At 42.6% G+C, this 21,693-nt stretch overlaps 1 protein-coding gene across 4 annotated transcripts in view; it reads left to right on the forward strand.

The window, feature by feature from the left end:
* The window catches only part of EIF4E2 (eukaryotic translation initiation factor 4E family member 2), a 34,085-nt gene that overhangs the window by 2,137 nt on the left and 10,255 nt on the right, over window positions 1-21,693 (forward strand). For 2 of the 4 annotated variants that reach the window (XM_037849614.1, XM_037849617.1), the window contains exons 2-6: window positions 2,962-3,076; window positions 4,152-4,286; window positions 9,029-9,133; window positions 10,574-10,726; window positions 10,823-10,959. In XM_037849614.1, coding sequence (XP_037705542.1) covers window positions 2,962-3,076; window positions 4,152-4,286; window positions 9,029-9,133; window positions 10,574-10,726; window positions 10,823-10,959 — 645 coding nt within the window. Of the gene's footprint in view, window positions 1-2,961; window positions 3,077-4,151; window positions 4,287-9,028; window positions 9,134-10,573; window positions 10,727-10,822; window positions 10,960-12,689; window positions 12,957-17,633; window positions 17,712-21,693 lie in introns of those variants that run through there. The other 2 variants (XM_037849616.1, XM_037849615.1) reach the window with 2 other exon arrangements.

The raw sequence follows: 21,693 nt of genomic DNA on the forward strand, positions 1-21,693 counted from the left end.
TGCTATCGTGCATTGCCATTGATCCTATTGACATAAAATGCTCTTATGATCTTTTACAATACCGTAGGTCCCAACTGTGACAAATTTGGTTTCTGGATCTAGATGCCATACTTGATTTTGTTCCTGTTCTGTCATTTTGTTGCTTTTGGCTCATTCTTAATTATTGTCTGAGCCATTTCTTTGGCACTCATCTTATACTGCTTTGTATTGCTTTGATTTTCAAAATCCATTCATTTGTTTTATGCCACTGTCTGAAGGTGGATATGTAAAGATGAATTAGACCAAATTCCTTCCCTCAAGGAATTGGCCTAATATAGAAAATGAGGAACTATCGGGCAGCAGGTTGGTCAGCTAGCGAGTTGCCGCTCAGTCTGGACAGCCTCAGAGATACTAATTGCCTGTCTGTGTCTGTGGAGAACTGATTTTTTTTCAGTCCGGGTTGTATCTTGGCTCAAATCCAGTTTCAAGCTGGGAAGAGTAGCCACTGGAAGATGGGATGCAAATGACTTGCCTTATGTGTAGGCTCAGAGGCAGGGGTGGGAGGATGGGGGTTGGTTAGCTCCACCCTTAAGAAATAAAAGCACCAGATGAAAGTCCATTAAGGTTTCCATTTACCTTCTCAGAAGGGAGTCAGGAAGTGTGGTCTAGGGATCACTGTAGCATTGTTTCTTCTGTGGTAGTGTTTTTTATTCCTTCTTTCTTTCCTAGCAGTGATTAGCAGCAAAACCACCGAAGAAAGGAATGTATGTGCTTTGCTTTGGGGCTAGCAACAATAAGAGATGCTGGGGTGACTGTGCTTCTCTTCAAGATTTAAAGTGAGGGAATCCTGGAGGCTCTAATACGGGTTGGGAGCTGAAAGGAGAGGAAAATGTTTGGAGTCCCTGGGATGTGCCCTAAAGAAGAGAATTAGGAGCCATGTTGGACTTAAGCAGGAGAAAAACTCATGAGATGTTCTTGCTTGGGAGATAAAAAAACCAAAACCAAAACCAAAACCAAAAACAGCCATAATGCTACAGCTGGGACAGACCAAAAATTTATATAGGGAGGTTCAGAGGAGGAGGGCCTGACTCAGCCTAGCTTGGGAGAGGTTAGGAAATGTTTCTGAGTGGAAGTAGCCCTCAATCTGATTCCTGAAGGACAGGCTAGGGGAAGAGGGGCTGTATGAGGAGAGACCCTGTGATGGACCATCCCAGGGGTGAGGACTTGCACATTTGGGGAATTGTAAGGAAATTGACATGGCAGGAATGAAAGGAATTCACTGGGACCTGCAGACAGTGCCATGTGCCTCCAGGTCTGTACCCTGAGTGCAGGGATCCCCTGTCTCCTCAGTTAAGGTCCTTGGGGGGCAGGCATGCATGTCTATTGGTTATCCCTAATAGCCAGTACACACAGTAGATGCTTGGGAAATATTGGTAATTTTTAATCCATGTGATTTGTGTGGTAGTTGGAGTTCTTTTGGAAAGAAAGCCAAATCAACTCAGGTTAAATATAGGGGAAGGGGACATTGTAAGTACAGATAATGGCCTCACCAGGGAAAGCTGAACTAAGCTAGAGGGATGACAGCATCAGAAACAAAAGCACACTCCTCCTCTCAACTTTCTTTGCTCATGTTCTCCATTCTTTTTCTCCCTACTGGCTTTCTCGGCTTTTGTCTATTTGTCTTTATTCCATATGGCTTTTCATGCATGGGGCCCATATGGCTACCCCGTCTCCTCAGTATGTATGACTGTTCATCTCCTGAAAAGCCAGGGGAGGAATCTGCTCATATATTTGAGTAAAGCCCCAAGGCATGGATTATTGGCCAGGCTGAGCTGCCCATTGGTCAGGTGCCCTTCCTAGTCATGGCCAGGATGGGGATGGGTGAAGTTCGTGGCACAGGGTGTTCTAAATCCAGTGGACTTGAGGTGTACCTGAATGCTTTACAGTAGGTTCCATGCTCCTGAAAGGGTAGCACTTAGGGTCATTTGACCCTGTACTTACACAAGGCAAGAAAATATTCATTCCTTCTTTCAGGCATTTTTTTTTTTTTTTCTTTTCATTCAACATTTATTCAATGTCTTGTGTTTGGTGTTAGAGTAGCATCTTCTTGTCCTAGATGCTAGGGATACAGAGATTAAAAAGACATTATTCTAATAGAATCTTCTAACCAGTAGGAAAAACAGACATGAGAGGAATGACACCTTAGGCTAAAGGAGTAGTGTTTGCAAATAGCACAGGTGTAGGGATACAGACTGGGAATATAGGGTGTCTTGGGGGGACAGGAAAGAGGAGAAAGGAGGAGACATTGGAGAGGTAGACACGAGTCAGATTATAGAGGAGCTTACATTTCATTGAACCATTTTTCATCGTACCTGGTGGGTGAGAGGCAAAGAGCAAGGGGCACTTGAGAGTTTTAAGTATGGAAGTTACATGATCAGATTTGCATTTAGAAAGATCATGCAGGTGGCAGTGTGGAGGAGGGTAGAGAGTGAGAGATTTGAATCAGGGGGGCCATTTAGGAATTTACTGTAACGAATGAGATGGCAGGAGAAGAGGGCCTGTCTAAAGCAGGCGTAATGGGCCGGATGGGAGAGAGGTAAGAAGTGGCAAAATAGATAGGTAAATTCTTTAAACTTTATTTGAAGTGCCAAAAATAGTTATTTAATCATTAGCTATTCTCATTATTGACTATTTTTGGCAAAGAAAGCAATCCCTTAAGCTGTTTACCTCTTGCTTCAATTGAGAACTAGAAGACAGTGCTTTCTGGAAGTTCACAAGTTAGCTGGTCAGCATCTCATTTTTGTTTAATCCTCCTAATTGGCCATTCTATGTTTCCTTGACCGTCTTTCATCTCATGTGCATCTTGCTGCCTGTATTTTGAGAGACTTTAGGTTGGGTTGTGATATGACCTGGTGGCAGCTGTCATAGGTAAACAAGAATCAATTTACTCATGGGATGACATAGTTTTGCCTTCCCATTCAGCTTGAAAGATGACGACAGTGGGGACCATGATCAGAATGAAGAAAACAGCACACAGAAAGATGGTGAGAAGGAAAAAACGGAACGAGACAAGAGTCAGAGCAGCAGCAAGAGGAAGGTGGGTTTTGCCATGCACAGAGGAAGTTGCCATTGGATCTGAGACTTGGTTACCTTGTAGAATCTCTTTATCCAGTAGATATCAGATTAATCTGATGGCCCCCTGTTTGAAATACCTGATTTTGTTCTCAAAAAAAAAAAAAAAAAAAAGATTATGAACTCACTGGAGCTCATTTTGGGACTTAGAACTGTTCCCTTGCCATAGGACCTTGAGGTGCTGCTTTGCTGCCAGCTTTCTCGCCTGGAATCAGAGAGATTAACCTTGGAGTTTAGCAAAGCTGTTAGCTACTTCATAAGCTGCTGCTGAGTATTTCAAATCCCTTGAAATTAAAGCCTCTTTAGTCAGTAATAGTCTAAACTGAAAGTGACTTCAGAAAGAGAAAGTTTAGAGAATGAGAGACACATGATTTTTTCCTTGAAATATCAAAACAATCATTTATTCCACAATGTTACATACCCTTCAGTGCAAGCATTTGCTAGGTGCTGAGAGGACATAGAAGGGGATGAGATTGTGGACCAAGGAGCTTCCATTCATAGTAGCAACAGTGAACAGCTGACATTTATGGAGCACTTACTATATGCCAGGTACTGCCCTGGACATTTTACATGTGTTATCTCTTCTGATCCTCTCAGCAACCCTCTGGGACAGGCATCATTATTTCCCCCATTTTGCAGATAGGAAACTGGACACCAGCAGGCTGAGCATCATGCCCAAGGTCACTAGCCGGTAAGCAGTAGTGTCATAGAGGAGACAGCGCTTGGGCTGGGGACATATTGATATAGGATACGCACATGAATACCTGTGATATGAGATGGAAAGTTAAAAAGCTGTAAGAACACAGATAAATTGTTATGGGCGGTTATGCACATAATGGTTATGCACGGATAAACTGTTAGAAGCAGTTAACCACTGAAGAAATGTACTGTTTAAGCAGACTCTTGAGCACACTGCAGGCAGTTGAGGACACATCCTTTTTAAATTGGGGAGGCAGTAAGGGATGACACTGTAAAATGTTTTCTCAGTCTCTGGGCATGTGAAAAATGCCCAGGATTAACACACCTCCTTCACTCCGCAGGCTGTTGTCCCAGGACCAGCAGAGCATCCCCTGCAGTACAACTACACATTCTGGTACTCCCGGAGAACCCCCGGCCGTCCCACCAGCTCCCAGAGCTATGAACAGAATATCAAGCAGATCGGCACCTTTGCCTCTGTGAGTACTTGGTGCTGTGTCGTGAGCCTTGGCAGTGCCTGCACACCCGCATTTGTAGCACTGTGTTTATTTATTCTCTTGGTAATCTGTGTGGGATTCTTATTTCCTTTACTGACCTGAGTACCCTACATCAGATTTGTTCATTCTCAGGTTTTTCATTAGATGCTCATAGGTAACGTACGTAGGTATCGACAAGCATGTGAATTATGGAATTGATCAGAAGGGAACAAGACAGAAATATAAGTTGTGTTGTTTAAATATGGTAGACACACTGTTAGATTCATTTACACATAATTCTGTTTTATGGATTTGGGTGGTTTTTTATTTTTTGGTTTTTGTTTTTAATTTTTTTTAAAAGTAGATATTTACTGAGTCTTTCCAAGTCTAGAGTGCTGTGGGGGATAAAAAATTTTATAGTACATGATGTCTACCCTCAGGAATCTTGACACTGAAGTTGAGAGTAAAGTTCGGAAGTTTCCTTTGTGTTTAAGAACCTCCCATTAGGATAATCAGAACATACATACATATTGTGCTGGTTTGAATGTATTATGTCCCCCAGAGAAAGCCACATTCTTTGATGCAATCTTATGGAGCAGATATTTTAGTGCTGATTAGATTGGAATCCTTTGGGTATTTCTGTGGAGATGTGCCCCACCCAGCTGTGGGTGATGACTCTGATTGGATAATTTCCATGGAGGTGCTACCCTACCCATTCAGGGTGGGTCTAAATTAAATCACTGGAGCCATATAAATGAGCTGACAAACAGAAGGAACTCCGTGCAGCTGAGAGTGACATTTTGAAGAGGAGCTACAGCCAAGAGGGACACTTTGAAGAATGCACGGAAGCTGAGAGAGTAGCTGCAGATGAGAGACATTTTGAAGACAGCCATTAAAAGCAGACTCTTGCTTCAGAGAAGCTAAGAGAGGACAAATACCCCAAGTGCAACTAAGAGTGACATTTTTGAGGAACTGTGGCCTAGAGAGGAATGTCCTGGGAGAAAGTCATTTCGAACCCAGAACTTTGGAGCAGACACCAGCCACGTGCCTTCCCAGCTAACAGAGGTTTTCCAGACACCATTGACCATCCTCCAATGAAGGTACCCAATTGTTGATGCGTTACCTTGGACACTTTATGGCCTTAATACTGTAACTGTGTAACCAAATAAACCCCCTTTCATAAAAGCCAAAAAAAAAAAAGAACCTCCCATTAGGGTTTTGGGTATGTTAGTGGTTATGCATAACATGGCATCTTTTTCCTATGTTCAGAAAGAAATGAAATCTCCACTGTTTTTGTGGGTACTGTCAGTACAGAGAGCCCAGGCTCTGTTACAGCTCCCTCACAGGTAGCTAGGTTTGTGTGCGCCAAGAAGCTGTCTGCAACTAAAACCAATCTTATCCACCAGAGGTTATTATGCACCTCCTATGAACTGTGCCGTTGATCTCTGGGCAGAATCAAATGCAGAATTTGTCATTTTCTTGAAATTATTGAGGGATTTGTCCTATTTAAAATGCAGAAACTAGAAAAGAATACTGGAATAGACAGTAAATGTTGCAGTAAGTTAGTATTGAGAAGGGTACAGAAATAGACACTTTATCCGTATAATTTCCTTTGATCTTTATGATAGCCCTGTGAGATCGCTGATATGATCCATAGTTTACAAACGAGGAAAACGATACTTGGCTTAAGTATTGAATTAAGTCAGCCATAATTCACCTGATTAAGTGGTGGTATGCTGTAAAAGTCAGGGGTGAGGAGGGGGGTGTGGGTAGGCTGTGAAAGTCAGATTCTAAAGCCCATATTCTTTCGCTCTTCCAATACACCAAAATGTGTGCCAAGAGGTTCCAAGGCTTTCCTGCCATAAGCCTCATGCTTTAAAAAATACTGCCTGTTAGACAAACTATGTTTTTCTACTTATTATTAGTCGGCTACTCATATTTAACTGGTAGTCAGTCATCTGATTAATGCAAGATTAACATTATTATGCTGAGTTGTTTGATTTCAGCCAAAAGCAAAGCTCTTGTTTAGTTAGCCTGTGCTGCCTTGTCGCCAGTAAATTTAGGCTTTTTGAAATATTAAAAGTAGTTTTTGCACTGGCACAAATTTGTCCCAAGAAATGTTTGTTGAATGAATTCACGGCACTATTTAAAGCTCTAAAATGAATTAATACACAGGCCTTGCTCTAAAATGAATTAAGACACAGGCAGGGAAATAAGACATGCCTAGAAATTTCTAATACAGGGTAGGCAGTGAGAGGAATGAAAGGAAAGGCATGGCTAGAGTGTTCTTGGCATTCAGGGGAAAAAAGGAATTCATTACAATGTGGAGAAAACCTCCTTGGAGGAGGTGCGTTTAAGATTGAATTTAAATAATTTGAACAGGTGATAAGAGAAAGGAATTCTTGGCAGAGGGAACAGTAGAATTAAGCTTTTAAAATATCCATGCATTCTTAATATTCCTGAATCAATCACAGAAATTTTTATTGTTTGCTGTGTGGGACTGCCTAGAGATTACAAGTAAAATGGCAGCCATTATCTTGTGAACAACTGGTTAAACACTCTGTTGATCAGAGAAGAAACTGAACCGGAGAGTAACTTTTCAGTAAGGATTCTGTTCAGTTATTTTGGGGTCATTATGAATATTTCTAACATTTTTTTTTTTTTCTGTTTTAAAAAAAAAGCACATTTGAACCCAACTTGTACAAAGAGATTTTTCATTTTGTTTTGTTGTCTTTTTGGTATATATTGTTGAATTGAGTAGATTTTAATGTTAGCATCATCTTAAGTTAATACTGCAATACTCACTGGGTGTGTGACAGTATATTTGGAGTTTGCTGCCACATTAGTAGCCCTCATACGCAAATTACTATATTTTAAAATAATTCAGTTTATTAGGAAATGGCTCACAATACTAAATTCCTCACAGAGAAACAATTACTTAGTGAAACCTTTTGTCACATCCAAAGCAATATTTCTCAGTGGTCCTTAATCCTAATATTTGACAACATTTAAAGTTTCTTGAAATCAGGGTGACCAAGAAGGTAGTGTGTTGAAATGGAAAGGCATTGGACTTGGGAATCACAAAGTTGTTTATTCCGGTCTTTGATTATGTGGTCTGGGGTGGGCTGTTCTGAATCTGTTTTCTCAAATATAGAAGGCGGAGGGTGATTGAGATGATTTCTGAGGTCTTTTCTGCACCTCATATTCTGAGTCTTGAATGTTGTGTTACTCTTTTCTGTGTGTTCTCTTGGCCACCCTGTCATGCAGTCTCTGAATTACTGGAATCCTTTGTTTTTTGGTTTCAACTAGAAGTTTTGAAAATAAATTGCCTAAGGAGAAGGGGAAAAAAAATCTTTCAAAGTTTAATAATAGTTCTCGAGCTGCTTACTTCATTTCTCTTGTGGTTTGACTATAGGATTGGAGGACAGCAAACCTTTAATAAAGGAATTCTTGATTGGGGAATTGGTGGTCATACTGTCTCCTCACCCCCACCCCTCCTCCAATTCTTAAATTGTTGTGAGCCAGTGTTTCTAGCGGGAATACTTCGTTTTTCCAACTGTGTTAGACTGGAAAAAGGGCTCAGATTATTGGCTCACCATTCACAGGACCACTTTCTATCCTAAATCACTCTGTGATTAAGTTTAGCAGTTGCCGAGGTGAGAGCATTGCATCACAATCCTATCAATGGTGTCCATTCCTGACTTCTTAACGTACAAGAAATTTCACATGTTCCTATTCTGTCAGTCATTTCCTACAGTATAAGGTCTGTTTCTTCGCAGCTGCTGCTGAATCTAGAAGTGTGACCTGAATCTCTTCCTATGGATTAACTATTTCCAGCTGTAATTTTGAGACACTTGTTCAGCAGTGTTGGGCCAGTACCACCTGTTTCTGTTCAGACTGCCCCGCGTTCCCCCTTCTTCCTAAAATGTGCCTCTTTACTGGTCAGTATTTGTTAGGTGTCCCCTGGATTACAGAGCAATAGGGAAATCATTTTAGCAAGACACTAACAAGAGAAACAGGAATAGCATGATGAGTATAAATCAGGATGCATTTGATAGAAAAATGTAAACTTAATTTTCTAACAGGATTGTGAAGGAGGGACAAGGACAAATATAATTTTTCTAGCAAAGAAAGAGGAACTTAACCCCCACGTATGAAAAGTCAGTCCTGTTTGATTTTGGCCTGTATATAGAGCAGGCCATGTGGCTAATTCTGTTTCTCATGCTTAATAACAGAGCAGCAGTAAAATGTATTTCACTATAGCTAATGCTGTGTTTGCCAGTAAAACAGTCTTTGATCAAGAAGTGAATTGTTTCTAAAAAATACAGTCTGGCTAAGGCTATGTGGCACTTAATGTGCCTCGAGACTAAAGAGTTTCCGTTGTGCAGAAATGGTCCTCTTCCTGGATGTGATGGTTTTCCTGCAGCCTCAGTGGGAGGGGACATATTAATGTGACTTCACCAGCTCAGGCTCTTGGCTGAGGCTGGGATTTTTCACTTAAAGTGTTTATTCTTATACTGCCAATATTAAGTTTTTCTTTTATCAAATTATAGAATATGCTTTCTTCTAACATGCCTTCTTTCCTACATGATCTCCCGATTGACAGTGTGTCCTTTGCAAAGGATAGCCTGTATCAGTATCTTCCATGTTTATGTTCATATCATAAGTAACTTTCAGGATCTTTGGAGGCACTCAAAGAAAAAGGAAAAACACATCTTTTTTACTCTGGGGTATTTTCTCTGCAGGTGGAGCAGTTCTGGAGGTTTTACAGCCACATGGTGCGTCCCGGGGACTTGACTGGCCACAGTGACTTCCATCTCTTCAAAGAAGGTGTTAAGCCCATGTGGGAGGTAAGGAGAGACAGCCTTGGGCTGCTTTTCTAGGCAGGTTTGTTTTAACCGTGTCGAGGTTAAAGTATGCGAGAGCCTCCTCTGAAATTGTATTATTCTGGAGCATCTTGGAACCAGAACCTCTAGAGAGAGACACTGGTGCTATTGCTTGTTTCTGTGGGTGCTGGATGGTTTTATAAAGATTGTTTTGTTGCTAAAATAGTTACTACAGCAACATTAAAGGCTGTTTTTAAGAAAATTACTTATTCCCACAGAACTGTTTTTTTCCACGTAGTATTTCCTTTATTTACAGTCTACATAGGATAAGAGGGGTAAAAAGTAAGCTTACAAAATATATATAAAGGGTAACACAACAGTCGACAACACATATTTTTGGGTAGAGGGATGCTTTTTTAAAATTACTTGTGTATATTTCTTCAGTTTCTCTTGTGACTGTTACTGATGTTCAGAAATAATAAACATTGTGGTTTTTATTTTTTTTAAAAATCTAGAACCGGAAAAAAAAAACTGCAGGCAGTAACTGGAGACCTAGATCTAAGCTCTTCGATCTCTCCACAAAGCCATTAGTTGGCTGTGTTCTTCTGTAATCTGTCTTCTATTCTAATGCCAGCACATTTTTCTAGAAGACAAATCTGATAACACACCCACTTAGCCCCATTAGAAACCTTCCGCAGATCTCCATTGCTCACATGACCTTGCACCTAATCTACCAGTTAAGCCTCATCTCCCCTTGTCTCTGATTCTTCCCATCAGGCAGCTAGACCCTCCTGTTTGCACCCTCGGCCTCACAGCCAGAGTGTGTGCACAGAGGTGTGCTTCCAGTGCATGCGGAGCCCTTTCTCTGCTATAGCTGGTGGACTCCTGTCTCCCTCCAGGCCCAGTTGAAATGTTTCCTCTTGAGAGTGTTTCTGACTTTCCTTTGTTCTGCCTTAGCATATTGTGCATCTGTTACAGCAGCACTTGTCACCCTGTGCTGCTACAATTAATTTTCTTGTCTGTCCTCGACCAGACTGAATCTGGGTAGAAATGGTGGCTTCATATCTGTATACCTGGTACATGGTGAAATTGGGTAAACTTTTAGCAAAAGAAGTAATAAATAATGAATGATCTGTGTTTGAAATCTGAGATCATTTCATTTTGACTTCTAACATAATTCTGGAGGAAAAAGGATTATTTTTAAAGAGTCTTTTTCACTATCTTTTGTAACTGCTTATACCAAGCATCCCTGCCTTATTTTTTGTTCTTTGTTTTTTCCCTGTTTTTTTTTTCCCCCCTTCTTTTACCCACTTTGTACTATTTTTCTTATAAAGTTGAGTAATTGGAAAGTGACAGGACTTCTTAGTGTTTATGGGACTCTTGGCAGTAAAAATATTGCCTTAAATGCAAAAGAAAAAGCCATGAAACCATATTTTAAGTTTATTGCTTTCTCTCTTTGTACAGGATGATGCAAATAAAAATGGTGGCAAGTGGATTATTCGGCTGAGGAAGGGCTTGGCATCCCGTTGCTGGGAGAATCTCATCCTGGCCATGTTGGGGGAGCAGTTCATGGTTGGGGAGGAGATCTGTGGGGCTGTGGTCTCTGTCCGGTTTCAGGTAAGCCACCCATGGGCCTGGCTACGTTCTTGTATTTTCTCTGTTCTCCTTGCTGCCTCCAGTTGGCTGTGATGATTCCTTCTGTTCCTCCTGTAGGAGGACATTATTTCGATATGGAATAAGACAGCCAGCGACCAAGCAACCACAGCCCGAATCCGGGACACGCTTCGACGGGTGCTTAACCTACCTCCCAACACCATTATGGAATACAAAACCCACACCGACAGCATCAAGTACGTGTTGTGGGGGGCTGGGAGGGGCTGTCCCTAAGCTTAGCAGCAGAAGTAGGTCCGTAGTTGGCCCCAGAAGAGTATGTTGTGTAGGATACTGGCTTGTGGTGAAGGGACAAACCAGTCTTACCCTCCAGGGCTTCTGGGTGCTTGGAGCAGTTCTTTGTCAGTGAGACTCCTGCCCACCTAGACCACAGGGTGCTTTGTATCAGAGAGAGCCTTCTGCAGAAACCCCTTTGCACTGCCTGGGTTTGCTTTACTTACAGCTCGTCTTGTCTTTCATTTGCTAACATCTGTCTTAGAATGAAAGACAAAGCACTCTACTTTTTCTTGCTATTTTTAAAGATAATTTCACTCAACAATAAAATCCCCTTCCCTGCCCTCTCCTCCCCTACTGTTGCATGCCTTTTTAACCTGTTAGCTTCAGTCTGTTTTCTTTGTCCTGGGAAATTGACTTCTTAACAGGAATGATGATTCCACTTCCTTGTGTGTAGAGCTAAAATTACAGAGGAAGCAGAATAATGTGTTTCTGGGAGTATAATCAGAAAGAAACATGAATGCCAAAGGGGAAATAAGCTTTGCAATCTAACTAGGACTCAGGGAAATGAGCTGTATGCACCCAAATGAGAATCATTAGTTCAGCTTGCTCTTTCAGTGATCAGGTGTCATAAATAAGTTCAGGTTATTATGAAAAAATTGTGGGGAATGGTTGCCAGATTTTCTCAAGACTGGAGCGAGAGCTAGCCAACAAGTCAGGACTTTGAAGTTTAATTCTCTCCTTTGACCCCTGTAGTAATCAGTATTTGCCTTTGGCAAGTCTCTTTGCCACTCTGCTTTAGTTTTCCCTTCTGCAAGGGGGGGATAATAATCCTTCACCTAACAGGGCTGTTGGGAAGCTGATTTAATCTTTGTAACTGATCGGAGTTCCTCAGATGGAGAATGCACTTGCAGGGCCAAATATTGTTGTCATCATAATCAGTAATAATATCATCATGTTATTCTTATTAAAAATGAGTAACAAGCCCAATGATTGTGTTCACCACACCATTTGGGAACCTGCTTTCCCCTGCGTTCACATGGAGTTGGCTTAAAGCAGCCAAAGGCCAGTTTTCAACTGGGAACCCTGCCATAGGAGTCAGTCCATAATCAAATGGCTGGGTGGGATGTGTTCTAGTCACTGACAGTTATTAGCCAGCCATGGCCCTGGTTGTTCGCCTGAGCAGTTGGCAGTAGCATGTTTTTCTCTAGACAGGTTTTCTTATTGTTTGTTCTGGGATAGACGTAGTTTCTGTCCTCCAGCCAGACTCAGTCCAGGTTGGAGAGATCCACACCTACTTTTTCTATGTCTTTTATTTTTGAGGTTCTCAAATGCCCCTCCCCAGTCCCCCAAAGCCAGCTTTCCAACAGGATAGGAAAGGGAAAGAGGTATTTTCCATCAGTTTTCCCCTCTCCTCTGTTCTCCCTTTCTAATACCCTGAGGCAGTTCTTCCTGACGTTTGTACAAACAGGTATGCAAGTCCTTACAGACTGTAGGAGAGCCTGTGGCCTTTTTGCCCTAATCTGCTAGAAAGACTGGCGTGCTGCCCACTGCTTTATCCAGAGGTCTGCCTCTCTAGGGCCCTGGCCCTGCAGTGACAGAACTAGAAAACCCTCCTTGGGACCCAGGTGCTACTTTCCCTTGCATCTCCCTCTCTTTCCTCTCCCAATGTGCCAACCTTTTGCACTTCCACTAGAATGCCAGGCAGGCTGGGCCCCCAAAGGCTCCTTTTTCAAAACCTCTGGAAGACGCGGTTGAATGTGCCATGACCCTCTCCCCTTTCTGGATGGCACCATCATTGAAGCTGGCATCATCGGAGTCTCTTGTTTTGTTGGCGTGCTACCTGGAAGATCCTTCCGTCCTGGACAAGAGGAACTGGAAGAGCATTTTATGTTTTAAGAACAGGCTGACACGCAACAGCTACGACGACAGCTGAGATCACTTAATAAATGGTGCTAAACTAGCTTGTCTCATGCTCTTGCTCTTTATGGTGCATCAAAGAAGTGACCTTTTGGACTGACTGTCACTGTCTTATGGTATGGCACAGATGTCTCCATGGAGGGCCATCCAGGGAATGCAGTCTCACTTCCATAAGCCCACTGTAGAGTGCCAGGTGGTATTTTGTTGAGGACTGCTGAGGTCTGACACAAAGAAGTGACATCTAGTTCTCAAAATGAGTCCCCATTTTCTGGTACTTGAATTTTAGTTTCCCTCTAGTCACACTGATGACTAGAACAGAGTGATTTCTGATTTAGAATTCAGCTTTAAAGTTTATTAGGGTTGGAAAGGGGGATTCTTGACCTTTGCTTTGCTGACTTTTCTGTTTGTCTTTACTTCAAAGAAATCTCTTGCTTGAGGTAAAGCCCTGCTTCTGTCTGTGAGTGGCTCTATGTATATTGCATCCTTGCTTTGTGCTAACAGCGTTTTCTCACTGGTGCCAAAGCTGCCCAAGCCACAAGCTCTTGACTAGCCTTCTCCTGTCTGCATTCCCTTTAGAGCCAGATCATCTTTCTCTTTGAGCTACGCTGCTTGCAAGGTCTCAAGGTTATCACCCTTCCCTCTCCCCCAGACCCCCAGCGACATTGTGCATCAGGATCTGGGGAGGCAGTGTCTTCATCCTACCAGAGCACAGGCTGGCCCCTTGCCTGATTTGTAGCTCTGGCTTGTATGTGCTGCATCTTGGCCTTTGGGCTCCTAACCTGCATGTAGAGTTTCGGCCAGCCTCATGATACTTTAGGTTATCTTAGGAGCTACCACCCAAACCAAAAATATCTTTTGCAGATCCTGGGTCAGATTGCCTGATGGTAAAAGTGCCTATGAACATAAGGTTGAGTTTTCCAAAGTGGCTGTTCCATTTTGGCAGCAACCCCCTGTGTTTGTATTGTCCTTACTGGCCACCAGCCTTCCCTTGGCCTGGGATCCCAACAAATCCACATGGGGTTGGCCCCGTGGGCTCAACATCCTGGGGGTATTTGTGTCATTGCTTCTTTGTTTATCGCATGTCCAAAATTGGTTGACATGCCTACAAAATGGTAGATTTGCTGGAATGTGGAAAGGCCCATTCTCAGTGTTTTCAGTATCTGTCCAAGAATCATCTTCTGTGGCCCTCACCCTGTAGTCTTCCGCTATTATGTTACATGTATTGACCTATGTTACATGTATTGACCAGTTACATTGTAACTGGTCATGGGGATGAGCTTGATGTCACCTTCCCGAGTACGAGTTGAGTGGAAAGCACCAAACTGACCTCAGATCCCTTTTTGATGCTTGCCATATGTGAACAAAAGTCAGAACTGGTTCTGCTTTGTTCTGTTCCTTGTGGCTCTTTCACAGAGATGGCTTTGTTTGAGCCAAGGAGCAGCGGCTGTTGGGACTGGAGAATTCCAAGGAAAATGAAGGAAGAAAAAGCCAATAATTGTTCTCCCCCAAATACTTTGGAGATTAGGGCTGCTGGAAATGGTGAGAGGAATTTTTTAGGAATGGCTTAGATTTCTCAGTCAGGTGTTCCTGCCTCCACCTCTTTGGTCTTTTATTCCCAGTGTCTGTTTTCAACTGTTTGGTTTTTCCAGCTTCCCATTAATCACATTGCTTGTGGCCTTTTCGTGCCTCACTCCTAGGTGAGCTGAGAGGCATGCACTGCTGCACAAAGTGGGCTGTGATCATCACTTCCCTGCTGGACTGAGCTGCTTTGCTGCAGAAGGGAAGCCTGCCTCCTGGCCTCCTGTGCTGATTTATTGCCAACAGTTCTCCCCTTAAGGGTGAACAGGTCCCACTGAGAAACTGGAAACTCATTACATTGAGTGTTAGCTCAGGTGCATAACTCCTTTTAATGAGACCAATTCATAATTGAGTTTTCATAGGTTTGGGTCCTTGCAAGCATCAGGTGATCTCACTGTATCCTCTGTTTTGAGGAGAAATCTCAATACAGGCAAACTTACAACCCAGAATCACAGGTACACCAGGATAAAGCTTTGGGTGCAGAGCCATATAAAACACGAGTATCATCTGTGAGGAAATTTCTGTTTGGAATAGACCCTTTGATTCCCTTTGAGCATCTGGCCTGGAATGGTATGGGGGAAGACTGAACAGACTTCCCAGAGAGAAAGTTGGGGTGGAGGCAGTTCTTTATTCTAGAGGAGAACAGTCAAATAGTGGTGACTTTCCTTTACCGTGTCTAGATTTCACCATATTGAAACATTGAACTTCATGGGGAAAAACCAACCCACCCCTTCTCCCGCCATGGCCAAATTGTAGCCTTGTGGCACTGGGTCATGCCAGCAGAGTTGCTGCTCTGGCTTTGCGTTTATGAAATGCCCTCTGTATTGATAATTCAAAATAAAGGAAGCCCAGATTAGCAGGCGGCTAAGCTTCACGTTTGCTGAGGGCCAATTGAGTGCAGGGCTGTGATCCAGGAGGGGGAGTACAGAATTATACAGAAGTGGGATATCTTTGCTCTCAGAATATGCTTCCTGGTAAGTGACAAGAATGGTCTTTAAAGCACTCTTTGGGACTCTGTCATTTGAATCTGTTCAGAATTCCCTGTAAGCTATGTTAATCTCAGGCTGATTTTTTCTTTCTTATTTTAGATCAGGTCCTGTAACACTTTTAGCATTTAATTTGTTCTTTCTCTACGTTTAAAAGAAGAAAGGTTTAGTATTTTCTAATTCACTTGGGATGCCAATTGTAAAGTAGCTAGAATATTCATGCCTAGCTTTTAGGCAGTGGATTTGCCTCTGCAGGCAAACTGTGGGCCAGTGAGAATAAGAATGATCACCCCAAGGACTACGGCCAACATGTTATTTCCGCTACATATATGAAAGGAGATTACTTGGCCCAGATTCTTCATGTTGAGATCTGACATATGAAGAAGATACTTCTGAAGAAAACTGGGAGGGCAGCATAACCCTGGAATTGATTAGAAGGGAGCTCTGGGGTCTTTTTCTGCAGGCTCTTGGCACAGAGAAGTGCTGTATTTGGAAACGAAAGGATAAATGAGATGAAACTTCAACAGCTGTGTTATTTTTTGTTAACACCTAAGTTGCTTAAACTAGAATTTAAATCTCCCTGTTAGAAAAAGAGAGGGCCTTTCCTTGGGTTGTTGCCCAATTTTGTTTTGCCATTGTCACTTCAAGCAGAGATTGCCTTCCAAAGTCCTCCATGGACTCCCAACACTCGTTGCATCACTACCTCTACAGAAGAGGCTGTAGAACAGAAGACTTGCTGGGGAGATTGTTTGTGAATTGACAAAGCCTGGCCCGCTTATTTGGCATTATGTTTCTTCAGTTCAGTTAGCATGTTTTCTTAGTAGCTTTGGTAATACTCTGAAGAAACCATTAACTCCAAATCACCTTTTCATTCCAAGAGGTAGATTGATAACTTATAAATGCTGCTGTTCAAAGGAGAGAAATACTAAAAAACTGGTATGAACATTGCCTGGAAGAATGAGTTTGTTGTGCCATGTCTCCATATTTAACCCCTCCCTATTAAAAAAAGAAAGAAAGAAAGAAAAGACAAGCTACCTGAAGAAGGCCTGGTAATGAAGTATCTTTAGTGGCCCTAATATTAAATCTGTAGTGAGTGACGTAGAATATTGCCACCCTGCATGCCATGTCACCCTTTTAAACCATAAATGGAATAATTGATGATAAAAGCTTTAGATTTAAAAGCACTGAATAACCCGTTTTATCTATAATTCCCGGGCAACTCACCAAATACTAATCGTAATGGGCTGAAAAGAGCCTATGGCAAAAAGGTAGGAAAATTGCTTCTTTGAGAAAATTTGAGGTGGGTCTGAGCCCCTTGAAGTGTGGGGGATCTGGTTTACCCCTTCTGTTACTTCACCTGCAGTCACCAAGGGCCTGTTCTGTGCAGAACGCCACCCTGAGATACTATATATCCCCTCAGTCACATTTCTTATCCCTTCCTAACCCTAAGTTCTAAAAGCTTGGTAGATTAGATTAATCAGTATGAAAGTTGTAATGAACATTATTTCCTGAAAATTTTGAATTTGTAATTTTGCTATAACCTACACAGTTTAAATTTTAAGATACCATTACATAGGTATTTTAAGAAACAGATGGAACCTGATAAAAATGTGGGATGTGATGTTCGAAGGGTTAGAAGATGGAAAAGTGAAAACAGAGAATGTGGTCTAATTTCCTCATTCCATCTTGAGACACATTTACCCTCAGAGGGAGGCCAATGACAAAGATTGTTTCCACCACCAGTCCTCCCAGTCCTTGTCCGCAGTACCCAGGCTGAAAGCCCTTGTTGCCCATAGTTAACAGTAAACTGGAGGTATTTCCAGTGGTGACTGAGCTTCAGCCCCAACATCACCTCTGTAGGTGACCCCCCTCTGTAGCCTCATTGAAGTAGGGTGTTGAAGTCCAGTTGAAAATCCTCGAGAGAATGGTGAGGGCCAGACTTTGCAAGTAGAGCAAGTCACAATTGCCAACTACCCCTAAAAGGCACTGGCTGCCCCTGCTAATTGAGTGGGAAGTCTAAACAGAAAACTAACCTGCTGTGCTTCCAGGTGTCTAGGCTCCACTTGACTTTGAGGGTATCTAAAATGGGCTGTGGGGTTACGGCATCCACATTTCATCTGAATGTGCTGTTGTGTTTTTTGTCTCTGGTTTGCCAGGGCCTGGGAGGAGTTTCATGGCCTGGTGAACAGCAGCGGCCGCTGATCGGACGCTCCCCTCTGTCTCTCACACTCAGGGTAGGGCCTTGTCTATCTTCTCCACACCTTGTGACATACCTCTCAGCCACAGGACCCCCTTCCCAGGTGGATGCCCCTTCCCACTTACCCCAGCCTTCTGCCAACATTGAGTCTGCTGCAGTTTCTCCTCTTAGGCCGATGACCACGGTCTTAGACAAGAACCTAAGTCCCAAACCACTGGATAATTGTCCTCACTGGGTCACATCTGGTGAACCCTCTGGGCAGCTCGCTCAACCTCACTAGGCCTCTGTTTTCTCGTTTGGGAAATGAGGCTGCACAGACTAGCAGATCTCTCAGCTCTCTTTGGATGCTAACCTTTCATGTCTACAAATATGCCACAGGTCTTGTTTTCTTTTGCTCATCTGTGGCCGTTTTAAGCTATCTGGCAGTGTCCTATGTCTAAAGGGGCAGTTCAACACTCTCTGATACGGGTGAGGTGAGAGGTATGTCTCTTGTTTGCTCATGGTGTTTGCTAGTTGTGAGGAAACAGTAATACAGAAGTAGTAATATGAATTTAGAGTTTTCAGCAATGAAAGTAAACTGGGGTACATTTAAAGGCTAAGAGAATAGGTCAGGCTATACTCTATCTAGACCATTATTTGCTCACTGGCAGGAGGAGGCCCTGGGATATCAGAGGCTGGGTCAACTAAAGCATTCACTTTAATAGTATTTGTATATTAGTTGAGGGGGGACCCAAGTCCATGTCTTATTAGCTGAGGGAATTGGATAAATTATTCTGAATGAATAATGATATCCACATGTGCCTGAGATGAAAGCATATTCCTGGGTATTACCCTTCCCCACCATCTCTCTGAAATAGAGTGTTTCTTAAGATGGAACAGAACAGGTCAACTAAAGTAGCTGCTTCAGAATTCCCCCTTCCCAAGAGGGAAATGAGGCTCTTTCAAGAAATGGAGACTTGCTTCCCTCAGATGTGCTGGCAGAGAGAGATGACACTGGGAGGGACAGAAGCAGGTTGCCAGGGGTCTGAGAACCCTGGAGAGCTGCTGTGATGTGTAGACAGTTGCAGAGTTCCTGCACCCAGACGATGCCACCCCTGTCTACACAGCGGTGGAGGCAGGCACAGGCAGCACTGTGTGTCTCAGGTGTTCTACTTCTGAGAGCACCGACGTGGAAGACTGAGGGGGGGGTGGTATTAAGAGCTAAATGAAAAAATTCAGCTCGCTTCATTGTTTTCAGTCTTGAAAAAGACTTCATGTTTCATCTCTGTTGACTTAACCTTGCTTCTTTGAATGAAGGACGATATGTGCACCCCTTTGATCTGCCATTTTAGAGGTCCCCACTCCTTTTTCTCATTCCCTTGCGAGTAGGTAGTGATCTGTGAAGAAATTCGTAGAAAAACTGCTGTTCAATGCTTTTTGAACCATAAATACTTCTCGATTTAGCTGATAGTTGATGCTATTACATGTGACTACTAGTATTTCCACACTACTTCATTTGACATTTGTAACTGTGGCTTCAGTTGAAGTCCTGATTAGCTGCAGGAGGAGGATTTTGGTTACTTTTAGTCTGGGGCGGCACACAGAGAACAGTGGTCAATCTTGTTTGGGATGAAGTTGGCAGTGGCCGCTCAGCAAGAGAGTAGAGGCTGAAATTGGCCCCACTGTCCTTGGGATGGGTTTGCAGTTGTGTTTAATATGCTGCCTGGGGGTGGACAGTTGATAGCCAGAGAATGTTCCCCTGAAGACCATAGTGTGCTTAAGTTTGATTAAAGGTAGATTTGTGAGCAGCCCTTCAGAGCCTCTTCAGAAAAGAGCTTATAGCAAGGGCTCTTTTTGAGGACCCAGCATCATTTTGGTGTCACTGCTGGGCACCAGCACAATGGGAGGGAGCTCAGTTGTTTTGAGTGACTGCCTCGCCTGCCACCCAGCCTCAGGAGCTCACCTCTGTCTTAGAGCATTTCCAGAGTTTGAACTAGTTGTTTATTTCTCTAGAAGTTCAAAAAAAGGAGCTCTTTTTTTTTTTTTTAAGTACAGTTTTTTGTGAAATTTAACATATATACAGAACAGGGATAACTTTCAAAGTACGATTTAACAAGTGGTTAGAGAGCAGGTTTCAAAGAATGTTATGGGTTACGATTCCACAATTTCAGTTATTTCCTCATTGTGAGAGATGCGATATATGCCGAAATATGATAACTTTCAAAGTACAATTTAATGAGCAGCTATAGAGCAAATTTCAAAGAATGTTATGGGGTACAGATCCACTTTCAGTTATTTCCTTTAGCTATTCTAATACCCTAGCATCTAAAAATATATACATATTTGTATAAAGATTCAGTGTTCGTGATCCTTTGTTAAATCCTATCTTGTCTGTTGCTACCCCTTTCTCTTGTTTAATCACTTTCCTGATCTTCATGGGTGAAAGGAGCTCTTTTGAGGCAGGGCAGGTTAGAAACTTGTTTCAGCGTATTTGGGTAACAGTTTTCCCCACCATATCTGTGATGTTGGAAGCCAGTTTGGATGGGGCATCGCTGGTATTTCTGAGGCCCCTGTCATCAGGACAAAGGGACATCCAGAGAAAGAATTCTCCTTTTGGCTTCCTCTAGAATTTTGAGTCTTTTAGCAACGTGTCCTAGCCCGGTATCCTAAAGGCAGCTCATGGGCCATTGCTAAATGGCTAGAGGGCTAACATTTGGGAGCACACTGTGGATTTTTTAATTTTTAGTTTACTTTTAAAAGAATAGAATCACGTCTTTAAAAAAAAAAGTCTGTGGCCTTTGCTTCTTGCTGTCTACTTTCTTTTCCAGTCTCCAAACCTCTGTCCCTGCAGCCTGGGGTGAGGGACATATCAAGTGTCGATTCCCAGCTGCTTTGAGGTGAACAAATTCTGCAGACTAAATTTGGCACCGAGCTGTTCTCAGCCTACTTTCTTTAGAAAGGCTGAACTAAAACCTAGAGCCCACTGCCACCAGTCTGCTTCAGCCTGTCATTGTCAGGAGCTCATTGTTGTTTTTGTCCTCTTAAATCAAACTGTGGAAAAAGTTAAATTCTTCTGGCTCTTTTACGGTTCTCCACTTTTCCACTTGGCAAAGTGAACCTTAGAATGACTGTAACTTCCTAGGTTTTCAGACTATAAAGAAATCTATGATAATAGAAATAATTGGAATAAATATTAAATATCTGGATGGGAAAATGTGATCGAGTTCTTTAGTTTACATGCTACAGGCAGGAGAATTTCTGATCTGACCTATTCTCCGTTCAGTACAAGAATTCTTCCAAAAGATAAGAATACCTGCTTACGGCAATGACTTATCTCGAAAGCCTCCTTTACATCACATTCTGAAATGGTCGGATCCAGTTACTTGCCTGCCATCTTCCTAACTCCAAGACAGAAAATTTTCCCACAGTCAGGATATTCTCTGATTCCACCTTCCTATGCCCCTGGCTTTCTGTTCACTCTTTGTATTGCTCCCTACTGATTGACTTCTGGTATCCAGTTGTATGGATAGAGCTGGAACAGAGCAGACTCTTCCTTTGTAATAACTTTATTATTAGAGGTATAAGAATAAGGTGTCTCCTGTATTGCAGGCTCAGGAAAGCAGCACAGCTTCCCTAAGGGGACTCAGAAATAACACGCACCTCTCTCAGTTATGCCTGTTCTTCTTACATGCCTTATCCTTTGCTAGCTACTCTTAGAACATTATGGCACCTCTGAGGGGTCTGTCTTTTTGAAAGGGTTATTATACCACTGGCCTTTGAAAAGGTTGGCCACGCCATGAAGTCCTCTTTTTGCTCAGCCTTCTTTCCTTAGATGGAGATGGTGGGATCGATACATGAACCACATGATCGTGAATTTCACTTATAAAATTACCAGGGGGCTTTTGAAATAACATCAGTTTCCTCCCCACAGCCAGAATTCACCTACACCAACAGCTTTTATGTTCCCTCCTACTACAGTTGTCTGCAGTCATTTTCTTTGTGTAGTCATTTCCCTTCTGTAGTTACTGTCAGCATGCCAC

This window comes from Choloepus didactylus, chromosome 9, assembly GCF_015220235.1.
Source record: "Choloepus didactylus isolate mChoDid1 chromosome 9, mChoDid1.pri, whole genome shotgun sequence".
Taxonomy (NCBI): Eukaryota; Metazoa; Chordata; class Mammalia; order Pilosa; family Megalonychidae; genus Choloepus; species Choloepus didactylus.